The sequence below is a fragment of the Micrasema longulum genome, unplaced genomic scaffold, assembly GCF_059751315.1.
Source record: "Micrasema longulum isolate JH-2025_06_02 unplaced genomic scaffold, ASM5975131v1 h1tg000842l, whole genome shotgun sequence".
Lineage (NCBI taxonomy): Eukaryota > Metazoa > Arthropoda > Insecta > Trichoptera > Brachycentridae > Micrasema > Micrasema longulum.
In genome coordinates, this window is record NW_028278034.1 from 188,327 (window position 1) to 200,844 (window position 12,518).

Here is a 12,518-nt window from a genome sequence, read left to right on the forward strand (position 1 = left end):
ACCCATTATAATAAATTAACAAATGATTTTTTTAATATTCTAACGTCCTAATTGACAATCATTAGGTTCCATGGTGAATTATTTTTATGTTTTATGGCTCTTTACTTGTTTGTTGATATTCTTAATTATGGGGTTTTCCGGTGATATAGGGACCTCACTAGATAAGAGTTATTATATTAAAGGTAAAGTATTCAATTAGTTATTCATTACGGAAGTACATCAATATTTTCGTAATCACTTAATCGGGTTTAACAGCGAGGAAAACACCAAATATAATTATTTTCCTCAAATATCATATAGGTGATTAAAAATCTAACTATTAACATTCATTTATTTTTTACTTCACTGTTTTTGGAATGTAAAAAAGTTCACCGTTTCAGGTCCCGACTAGCTAGAAGTTTCCTGTGTTTAGTCGTTTCTCTTTTCTTAAAAGCACTGCTAATTTAAACATCATAAATAAATTTATAATGAGGATGTTTAGTGGTTTTAAAAAAATAAATTGTTAATAGACAAAGCTTTTTTTTTCAATTTTTATGTATCGTACTATCAGCGCTACGATCTTTTAAAGTTTTGTATTTCTGACATCAATCCGCGTGTGACGTCGCAAGTTTTCTTCCGCTTCTTCTCGGTTAGTTCTGTTGATTGGTCCATTGACGATTAGCAAACCGGAAATCTTACACAACTCTCTTATCATTGATTGATTCATATGAACAAGTGACTTCGTTCAAAGTTGTTCGTTTTCATTGAAATATTTTTAATGATTTTTTATTCATTTTCAAGAAAATTTGCCGTACAATTTAATGCTTAAATTTTTACTGCGCGTAAGAAAACATTTTTTGTATAAAATTTTCCGTAGGGCTGAAAAAGGTACGAAACTAAATAATAACCCGTCGAATAAGTAATTTTTACGTTTTGAAAATGTTTTATACCACTGACGGGCAAGTGTAACAAGCAGTTCCCGAATTCATTTACCCTTTTGGGGATTATGACGTCAGCATCAGTCTAGTTAGAACTTTATGATAGGGATAAAGCTAGGGTTTCCTAGGACAGCGGTGCCCGTATTTTAACGGCCGTAGTGAACAGTGATGCGGTTGACAGCCGTCGTAACAGTGACTAGAGAGTGGTTTCCTATAAAAATGGTGTTGATAACACCGTTAAAAAATAAAACCACTCTCTATTCACCGCTACGACGGCTGCCTACCGCATCACCGTTCACTACGGCCGTTAAGATACGGGCACCGCTGTCCTAGGAAACCCTAGCTTTAACAACAACGTTGTTTGGCAGTATAAGGGTCAATCTGTGATATAACCAACGAATGTGTGAATATCTAAATGAAAAAAACGATAACTCGACACTGGCTAGAACACCCCAGTTGGGAGGTGAAAACGCCATGAAAAACGAAGAAGAAGATAGAGTGGGTTTTATCCATTGAGTTTTCGAACGCACCCCGAAATACATTATTTCCATCGTCTGTCAAATTTTGATTTGACGTTTGGCGTTTTCGGTTTTTCGTATGATGAGAAGTAGCCGTTTTTTCTTTCTTAATAAATAAATGAAAATCGAATTCCGGAGTCTTGATTTGATCGACCATTTATGCTGTGATTATCAAAAATGGGCGGCAAGGCAGAAAAAGGCACCCCGAAGTACATAGCCAACAAAATAAAGGCCAAGGGCTTACAGAAATTAAGGTGAGAAGCGCTATTGTTTTTCTTACGAAATACTATATTTGTTTAATTTTAAGCGAGCAGCGTAAAGCTGACACGCTTGAATCTGAAATATTTGAGTTTGTCCAAGTATTTGCAGACAAAAGACTGGATTTCATCCCCTATGAAGTCATTTAGACTAACAAATAACAGTGGAGATGCAGAGCGTTTTAATATGGAAGTCTAGCTTATGACCTGTAATTGGCTGGATTAAGTGGCCACTTAACACACTATAACATTCACCATTTTGCTTATGTTTGAACATCGTAAGCGTTACTTGTTATACCAGAGATTGGTTTTTCCCAAACAATTGCTATTTTAAATTTTTACCAGACACGGAGCTATGAGAAGTTATCTATATAGGTTTAAATTAAGGAGTGATGACTATTGTCCATGCGATGATATTTCTTCATAATTTTCTGGATAATTTATATAGCGCCGTTTTTGTGATAATCACCTCAAGGGTGCTGTACAATAAATGAATATCCCACCACGTCTTGCAGCTACAGAGCGCATGGACGGTTGGGATTCTTGTTCCTCGTCTCCAATTATGATATACAGGAGCTAGATTACAGCACGTCTTGCAGCTACAGAGCGCATAGACAATAAGAAATCTAGCCCCTATATACATTCTTTATTTTTTATTTGACAGTAAAGTTTAGAGATTTAGTGATATTTAAATTTTTTTAATAAAAAACATATTTATAAAAATAAAATTTAGATAACAACAAGTCTTGCAGCTACTGTGCGCATGGACGGTTGGAATTCTAGACCTCATTTACTAAATTTGGATATTTGATAGTTGATAACATTTACCTATTGAAGCTAGATTTCTTCACAACTTCACTAAAATCAACAAATGGAAGAATTGAAGAAATATGGATGCTCAAACATAGGCAAAATGGTGAATGTTACACAGGTGTAAAGTGGCCAATAAAAGATCATAAGCCCTGTAAATGCCTAGACTAACATATTCCCTTCTTAAGGTATTCTCGAACCCTGTTGCAATTTGTTAATCTTAATGACTCCCGAGGGGGTGAAATCCTGTCTTTTGTCTACAAACATTTGGACAAAATCAAATATTGTAACAATATATATGCCGAAAATCATTTCTTACACAAGCAGAATAAATATTTAAAAAAATGCTTTTAAGAATAAAAAAAATTGTGAATCCACTAAGGGAGATAAGGTCATTAACATCACATGCCACGCACATAATGCAGCCATAGTGATGATGAGAACATATCCATCTCAGTTAGTAAACATCTGGATGCCTAATAAATGTCGTATAGTACAATGAACACATGGTTCCGTCCACGCACGTTAGTAGGGGTGATAATTTTTTCGCCCGCCCGTCTATCTTTGTGACAATGTCTCGGAACAATGTCCTCTCCGACAGCTCGCTGTTTACGTCGGATCCTGGGACAGAAGACAATCGTATTGTCCACACGTAAACGATAGTTAATTGATCAGGAAAAGTGAGACTAAAATAAAAATATACTATTGTTTCATTGGTCGCCATTACAAGATTAAATGGAATTTCCTCTTCCTCTTTTCAGATGGTACTGCCAGATGTGCCAGAAGCAGTGCCGCGACGAGAACGGCTTCAAGTGCCACACGACGTCCGAGTCCCACCAGCGGCAGCTGCTCCTGTTCGCGGACAGCTCGCACCAGTACATCGACGAGTTCTCCAAGGAGTTCGCCGACGGTTACTGCGAACTGCTTCGCCGACAGTTCGGCACCAAGAGAGTCAGCGCCAACAAGGTGTACCAAGATTACATCGCCGACAGGTAAGCTAAATTCGACGTCGTTAAAAGACACGGTATTTATACTCTGTATTTTCTCTGAAATAGAACTTTGATCAACAATATTTTGAGTTTGTCCAAATTTTTGTAGACAAGGACTGGATTCAACTCCCTTGGTAGCTGTTTATATTAACATGAAGAACATTTAAGAGAAGGTAATATAGAAGTCTAGGCATCTACAGGGCTTATGACCTGTCAATGGCTGGTTTAAGTGGCCACTTTACACACTGTGTAACATTCACCATTCTGCCCATATTTGAACATCTATATTCCTTCAATTCTTTCATCTGTTGATGTTTGTGAAATTAAAGAGCTGAAACCTTCATTCATGCGGGTGAGATTCATCTAATTGAATTATTTCACCTACATACTAGACTAGGCAACGCCTGAAAATGTTATTTTTTCAATTTCTATGCTTCTTCATGGACCAGGTGGATTAATCAACAATATTTTGAGTTTGTACAAATTTTTGTAGACAAGGACTTTCAACTCAATTGGGAGCTGTTTACACACTTATGTTACCGTGAACGTTACACAGTGTGTAAAGTGGCCACTTAAACCAGCCATTGACAGGTCATAAGAACTTTGATCCTCTACATTTTTGGGCCTTATGAGCTAAGTAGGCGGTTGACCCTAGGCGGTTGACACCAGTCTTTTGTCTACTAACTTTAATTCTACTTAAGTGACCACTTTACTCACCGTGTAACATTTTCTTTCCTCCTCTTTCGCAGTAGTAGCCGCTCGATTGTGGAATAATCTACCCACTAATGTTAGAGACGCCCCTTCTTTATTTACATTTAAGTCAAGATTGAAATGTCACTATCTAAATATTTAAATTGTTCCTTTATCCTTCTTCTTTCCTTCCCATCCCCTCTCCTCTCTTCATAGTATAGTGTTATTATTTTTTTATATATATATTTATTTTTGTTAATCTTTGCTTTTAATTTTTGTATAAAATTGTAAGATTCAATATGTCCATGTATTTATAATTTTCTCAAACTGAACAGTTTGGGTAGGTAGGAAGAAATTGCCTAAAGGCAATATGCCCGCCCATATACAGGGTGTTCTCTGTCACATCCGAAACCACGATGATCAGTATGAGCAAGAAGACATATTGGCACATTAAAATATTTTTTTAGAGCAAATAAATTTTTAAAAAATGTATATTAAAAAAAAACAAATGGTTGCTAACTTCTGCAGGAGAGAAACGAGGAGGGGGGAGTCTGATACACCGTTAACCACGCGGCCGCACCCCCCTAGCTTCTCCCCTGCAGAAGTAAGCAACCATGTGTTCTTTTAAATATTTAATTTTTACAAATTTTCTTCGTTCTAAATATTTTTTGAAATATGCCAATATGTCCTCTGGCCCATACTGATCATCGTGGTTCCGGATGTGACAGGGTTTAGAGAACACCCTGTATGTATACATATTGTATATGTATATAAAGTGATAAATAAATCATTAATATTCACCATTCTGCCCATGTTTAAACATCCACATTTCCTCAACTCTTCCATCTGTTGACTTTTGTTAAATTTTTACTTTTCCTGACGATACAAATTTGTACCAATATATATTTTGTACCAATATATAAATCAGCCAATGACAGGTCATTGCATTGAAGATGTTGGGATTCGTTCTGCGTACTGCCAGGGTTTTTGAAAATACCCGCGCACTGAGAGCTCTTTACAAGTCCTCGATGCGAAGTAGACTCGAGAGTGGCTCGATGATTCGGGGGCCACATGAACTGAAATACCCTCTTATGATAGAGAAAATCCAAAAGAAGTTTCTGAGATATCTCTACGTGAGAGACTGCGGGTATTATCCTCGGCTCTACCCGACCGAGTCTCCCCAGGGTATGCTCGGCTACAACAGTTTAGAGACTAGAAGGAATGTGTAATTGACTACACATTTTTATCGATTGTTGCGTGGTATTGTCGATAATCCTGAGATTATGATGAGCATTGGTTTGTATGTTCCTTTTAATTACCTAAGACAGCGTCAGCATAGATTGTTTCATATTCCGATATACAGAACCAACCTGCCTATGGTTATGCCTGTTGGAAGGGCTACCGCTATGCTGAACGACATCGCTCTGGATATTGATCTGTTCCATGTATCCGAAGGGGTTTTCCGGAGCAGGATTCTCCTACTACTTTGACATGAATCTCTTTCATGTATTTTTTCTTTTTTATAATATGTACGTATTAAATGTGTGTTTGTAATGTAAATGTTATATTTAAATAAATTAATTGAATTGAATTGAATAGTCATAAGCCCTGTAAATGCCTAGACTTCCATATTGCCTTCTCAATAATGTTTTCCCTCTCTGTTGAAATAAATTTAAATATGAATAACTCCCTAGGGAGGAAATCCAGCCAGTCTGCAAGCATTTGGACATACTCAAACATTGTTGTACACACACATTTTTTTATCTAATTTGCAGGGAACATCTGCATATGAACGCGACGCAGTGGGAGACGCTGACCGATTTCGTGAAGTGGTGCGGGAGGGAGGGGCGGTGCACGGTCGACGAGACCGAGAAGGGCTGGTTCGTGACTTACATCGATCGAGATCCGGAGACCGTAGCGCGGCAGGAGGCGGCCGCCAAGAAGGGGAAGATGGACAGAGATGACGCGGTACAATTTTTAATAAACTTACTTTATGTGTCCGGTTGGATCATATCCTGCCACTCCAAATTGCGGTGACGAATATCGCCTTGTCATTTGCCACAATTAGCCAGGATTGCAGCCTTCTCCCATGAGCGGACTCGTCAGTAAGTGGCTGTGCGCTTTACATAGTGATTCTATAGATAAATAAATTTAATTGAAGCTTTTAAATTTGTAATTTAATTAAAACAATTTATTTTGTTATCACATGCTACGGATTTATTCAAGCAATTTAGAGAACAAGTGGGTTTTAAGCTTTTTCCGAAACATCACTTCACTCTCACAGACTCGCACCTCTGCTGGGAGAGCATTCCACGCCGTAGGGCCTGCGACCGCAAATGCGCGTTCACTGAATTTAGTGCGCTGTTTGCTTAGAGGTGTAATAAGTTTTTCTGTCGCCGTAAACGTAGCTAATCTAAGCGTAAGACGTCTGTCGTCTGTCAGTCAGTTCATCGGGAATGCAAAGTTCCCTTAGATATTCCGGAGCAGAGTTGTGCGGTGGCTTGTAAATAAGCCAACGGAGTTTGTATTTCATCTGTGGAAAACGTAGCCAGTTTAATTAAATTGAATATGTGTCTTGAGCTCAGAGTAATAATGCGCCAAACTATAGAGGCGCCCGAACGTAGGAAAACGATTCTACGACTATTGGGTATTAAGTTAGCTACAGTTCGCAGCAAAACAATGGTCGAGAATTGCCAAATGGATATTAATTTGCATTGTAAATACTTTTAAATATGTACCTCTGTATTTATCATTGCAGGGTTATTCCAATCTATTGTTCTATAATTCGCCTATATTTATTTTGTAAAACTGAAAATACATGTGTGTGTTTATCTTTTTATTTATTTATTCATTTTATTCACAATATTCTTATGTTACATTTATTGAAACTTAAATCCCAGCTCCGTGGAACCAAAGTCCTGTGTTGAGTTTGTTTGTTTGTCCGTCACATCTCCGAAACGGCGAGTCGTAGCGGCCTGAAATTTGGACACGTCATTTTAGATGCGATTTCAAGGTTAACATTGCTATTTTCGAGTAAAATTTGATTCGACCTCTACTCTATAAAAACTCAAACTTTATATGGATGCCTAGTGCAGCCCTGACATATTGCCTCTAATCAACTGTCGTTATCAACAGTAAACATACTTTAATTCACAAATTTATCTCCTAAATTGAGAAAAAATAGTATCTGAAGTAAATATGTCGATATAAGGAAAGTTTTTAAGCAACAAAATACACGTGTCGGGACAATAAATGCCAAAAGTCAATGTAAATCATGGGAAAATATTGGGAATCAATTCCCTGTGAAAACTGACTCCTTTAACAGCTTTGAGGCTCCTACTGCTGCAACCAAACATACTGCAATTCACCATAGTGGATTTTTATTTATTATAATGTAAATATCCAAGTTATTTACAAACAAAGCCAAGCACAGCTACAAAAGCATCCGATCGAACCGTTATGTTGTCAAATAAAACAAAATGGCCACCAATTGATTGCTAACCAACAAACCAACATCGCTTGCTTTCCATGAAACACCGTGATAGGGCTTCTCTCTAGGTTACGCATTATTACTCTGAGGTCTTGAGTTTGTTTTTTTCTTTACAGGAGAGAATGATGGATTTCATAGAGAAGCAGGTGGAAAGAGGCAAGCAAGCGAGTTCCTCTGGTAGTTCGGAATTCACCGAACTCAACAGAAAAAATGAAGACGACAAGGTCACAGTGAAACTCACGTCTAAATCCTTAGGTATGTCTCTAACTCACGTATTCATCCGTAACTATGTCTCTAACTCACGTAATCATCCTTAACTATGTCTCTAACTCGCGTAATCTTGAACTACTGAGCTCAATAAAATTAAATATCCCAACTAGAAACCTCAGACAACACTTACTCTTTCATACATTCATTGAACATAGGTAAAACGGTATATGTTACACATTGTGTAAAGTGGCCGCTTAAAACAGCCAACGACAGGTCATAAGCCCCGTAATTGCCCAGGCTTCCATATTCCCTCCTCACAAATGTTTTCCCTTTATGTTCCGACAAATTCAGATTTGAGTTTCATAATCTTTTGTTTTCAGGGACAAAACTGCTGACTTCCGTCGTGCCGCTCGACAAGCGGAAAGCATCGGAGCAAGGCTCCTCGTCGTCAGCCAAGCGGGGCAAGGACGGAACCAGGAAACCGTCGGCCCTCGACGAGATACGAATGGAGGAAGAGCGTAGAAAAGAGAGATCACAGCACAAATCGTAATACTATACCATGTCTTTCTCAGTCTTCTATATTTTCTTCTACAAAACGTTCTTCATCTCTATTGTAACATATTATTTAATTTTTTGTTTTTTTTTACAATACACAAAAGAGGTAAAGCAGAGTATTAAAAAAATAAAGGATAATTACGTATTAACAGTAAAAATAGTAAACGAAAATCCCCCAAAGGCACGGCCTGTTCGTGGGTAGACAAGAAAAGTTTAGGAATTTTTGCTCCTATAATAAAGAGACGGGTATAATATTTTTGTGTAATATAAAAAAGAGAAAAAAAAATATTCTGTAAAAGATTAGAAGGTACTTTTTTATTTTATAGTAATTAAAAAGGAAATCAAAAATATTTACATCTGTAAAAATATTAATATTATGTTAATAAAATTTGTATAAAACCACTCACCGACTTATCTGTCTACCGGTTTCGAGACGTAACCCGTCTCTTCGTCAGGACAACAACACTCGCAAGTCTCTACTGCAAAGAAGGTCACGCATCCTGAAAAAGCAGTCTCGCGCCACCTCTATTCTGACTTAGATTCATTCATTCAGCCAGCATCCTAAATATTTGTATTGATGAACTTGCTCAATACACTGCGCTCCGAGTTTTAAAGTCATCGGGAAAGTTTGTGGCTTTTTCCGAATAACCATAGATTTAGTCTTGGAAATATTCATCTCTAGCCCTTTATTCAAACTTGCCGTGTAAACTTTGTCCAATAATTGTTGCAGGCTTTCCATACTATCTGCTAGAAGGACAGTATCATCCGCGTATCGGATATTGTTTATAATTTGTCCATTTATGCTAATGCCGTTTGTTAATTTATTTAGTGCATTTCTAAAAATGGCTTCCGAGTACATATTAAAAAGGAGAGGAGACAGAATGCATCCTTGCCGAACTCCTCGACATACGTCTATATCGATGTCAATTCATCATCCACTTTCACTGCAGCTTTTTGATGCCAGTATAGGTTACCAATTATCGTTATATCTCTAGAATAAATGCTTTTTTTTACTTTTAGGGTTCGACCGGCGGAGCGGCCGGACGACGCTTGGATTTGTGAGGGAATCGTCATCAAAGTTTTGGCCACTGCCCTCGGCCCGAAATATTACCTTCGGAAGGGTCACATCGTTCGAGTGTTCCAGAACTACGGGGCCGAAGTCAAGATGCTGGAGACGGGGGACAAACTCCGGCTAGATCAGGTAACCCATGCGTCATGATGCCGTGTGTTTGGAAATCTGATAAACCAAGAGTATTGGAAAAGAGAATAAGGAATTCCACTGTTTCCTAAATTATTTTTTTTCTATTAGCGTACTATTTAACTAAGCAAATATATATATATATTTTTATTTTTTTTGTGCGAGTTTTACAAAGATATGATTTTTTAAAGTTACATTTATCAAATACCGCTCCAAATGACTGTAATCAGTGTGTCACTTTTCAGTAGTGACGTCATGAAACGGTTGGCGTTCTTACTTTCACTGACCTGACAAAAATCTATGGAATATTGCTTTGATTACTTCATTTAGTTGATCGTAATTTGCTCATTTCTATGTTATGGTTGTTTTTACGCACGTTTCAATTTAGAAAAACCTAGAAAGTTGACATAATCTCTGGTTGAAATGTCAAATTATACAAATTATACTCTTTTTTTCTCTCAAAATATTGTTGATAAATTATCTGGTCCATGAAGAAGTATGGAAATTGAAAAAATAACATTTTCAGGCGTTGCCTAGTCTAGTATGTAGGTGAAATAATTCAATTGGATGAATCTCACCCGCATAAATAAAGGTTTCAGCTCTTTAACTTCACAAACACCAACAGATGAAAGAATTGAAGGAATATAGATGTTCAAATATAGACAGAATGGTGAATGTTACACAGTGTGCAAAGTGGCCACTTAAACCAGCCATTGACAGGTCATAAGCCCTGTAGATGCCTAGACTTCTATATTACCTTTTCTTAAATGTTCTTCATCTCTGTTGTAATATGTTAATATAAACAGCTCCCTAGGGAGTTGAATCCAGTCCTTGTCTACAAAAATTTGGACAAACTCAAAATATTGTTGGTAAATAAATGTATTTAAATAAAATTAGAAAGCAGAACAAAATCAAATAACATATTGAAGTTTATTGCATTGGAAAAAATCTTTCATGGACGTTTGTTTTTTTACTGTTACTGTTTTACTGTTATATTTTCGGCTTTGCAAAAAATATTTTTTGCGACATCAGTTATTGAATGCGAGTAGTAGAATGTTTTTAATCTTTCGAAGATAGTGCATGCGTCGAAAACGAAAGCACAGGCGGCGGCTCCTCTTCATCAATACCTCGACTCAACCTCTTCAGCTGTCTCCTTCAACCTTGCTTCACACAAGCTTTCGATAGTTTCTATCCCACAAAATTGTTGAAATTCGTCTGTATCAAGTCTTAGCCAATCATCTTCAGAAACCCCTACTTGTTATAATTGTCATTATATCTCTCTTTCTCTTTCGAACGTTCTGCGCATTAGAACATACACAAAAGATGTCAAATACGCATCGTACTTCAAACGATGAATGCCGTAAAATGGCGGATAGAGAAACGATCGATGCAATCAATTTTTGTATTATTTATTTATTTATTAACGGACATTGTCCATGTATACAATTTATAAGGTTTAAATATTACAATAAAAGAATAGTTGAAACATTAAAAAAAAAAAAGAAAGAAGCATTGACAAACATAAGGGACATCGAGACAAGATCTGGACTATTTATTTAGTGCTCGTTTAAATCGTTGTAAACTTAAACCAAAAAAGTCCAGATCTTGTCTCGAGTTAACAATATGACAAAGGCGGGTCATTGGAGAATTTAGGCCATAGTTTGTTCTATGCTGATCGATGAACAGTACTTCATTGTTTCTCAATCTACGAGTCGGAATATTGAATTTTACTTGTCCCAGGAATGATGGAACATCGATTATACCATTTAGTATGCCGAACATATATATGGAGTCAATATTAGTTCTACGTTTTTGTAGACTAGAAATATTTAACATTGACTCTATTTCAGCATAAGAATAATTATCTCTCTCTAGTCCGAGCATCCACGCTATTTTTCAAAGCGAGCGATGTTGGACTGATTCAATGTGATTTATGCGATTGACATAGAATGGAGACCAGAGCACTATTCTAGGAGGCATATTCAAGAAGAGGGCGAACAGTCGAGCAATAAAGAGTTTTGATTGTACGGACATTAGTAAAATCAGAGGATATTCTATTAATGAAGCCAAGTAATTTCAGTGATTTATTTACTGTATTATCTATATGCTCGTTGTATGTATGTATGTTTTATATGAAATTATTTCGGAGTTGGAAGAAATAAACGACACATCCGGGAAAACGATTAATCGAGGAACGATAGACAGAGGTTTCACTGTAATATATTTATTAATACATTTTGTTGCAGGAGCACCTGGAGACAGTTATTCCCGGAGTGGGCAGGAAGGTACTAGTAGTTTCAGGAGCACAAAGGGGTTCGGTGGGTGAAGTCTTGGGGCTGGAGGACAATCGGGGGTGCAGAGTCAAGTTCAACGACGCCACTCGGATAATGCAGTACGATGAAATAAGCAAAATACACGTGGCGTAATTCTAAGCTTGTTGAATAACATTGTTCAAACCTTTCTGACGTTAATGAATTGAAATGTATATAAAAAAGATGTATTCTCCATGTATTAAAAGAATTGTTTGAAAATAAATCATATTTTTATTTATAGCGCTGCTCGCTTATAAATATGCCATTTTGATCTATCGTATTGAACAAGTCGAGCTACAAAGTTGTCGCCGAGCCTGAAACGCCTTCCATATGTGGAGACTGGAGACTCTCGGATACTCAAGTCACAATAGCTGCCCAAATTCGGATCCCATGTTCGAGCTTAAACAAGATGCTCGTCTCCGAGGCCACAGTCTCAGGCTGGAGAAAGTGATTCAATCTAAATCCACGGAAGTATTTCCCGAGCAGTAGGGTTGTTGACGGTTGGAATAAGCTGTCACAAGAGCTGATCTCAACGTGTAGTCTCAATGGGTTCAAAAACGGATTAGATTTGT

The 12,518-nt window shown here is 37.2% G+C and overlaps 1 protein-coding gene across 1 annotated transcript; it reads left to right on the forward strand.

Annotated features, from left to right (window-relative positions):
* The first annotated feature begins 1,431 nt into the window (after positions 1 to 1,431).
* On the forward strand, positions 1,432 to 12,169 carry kin17 (kin17 DNA and RNA binding protein). The gene is made up of 7 exons (XM_088231024.1): positions 1,432 to 1,689; positions 3,264 to 3,494; positions 5,957 to 6,149; positions 7,788 to 7,926; positions 8,262 to 8,427; positions 9,457 to 9,637; positions 11,881 to 12,169. The coding sequence occupies exons 1-7, from the start codon at positions 1,613 to 1,615 to the stop codon at positions 12,058 to 12,060; spliced, it is 1,167 nt and encodes a 388-aa protein (XP_088087150.1). The 5' UTR covers positions 1,432 to 1,612; the 3' UTR covers positions 12,061 to 12,169.
* Positions 12,170 to 12,518: the final 349 nt, after the last annotated feature.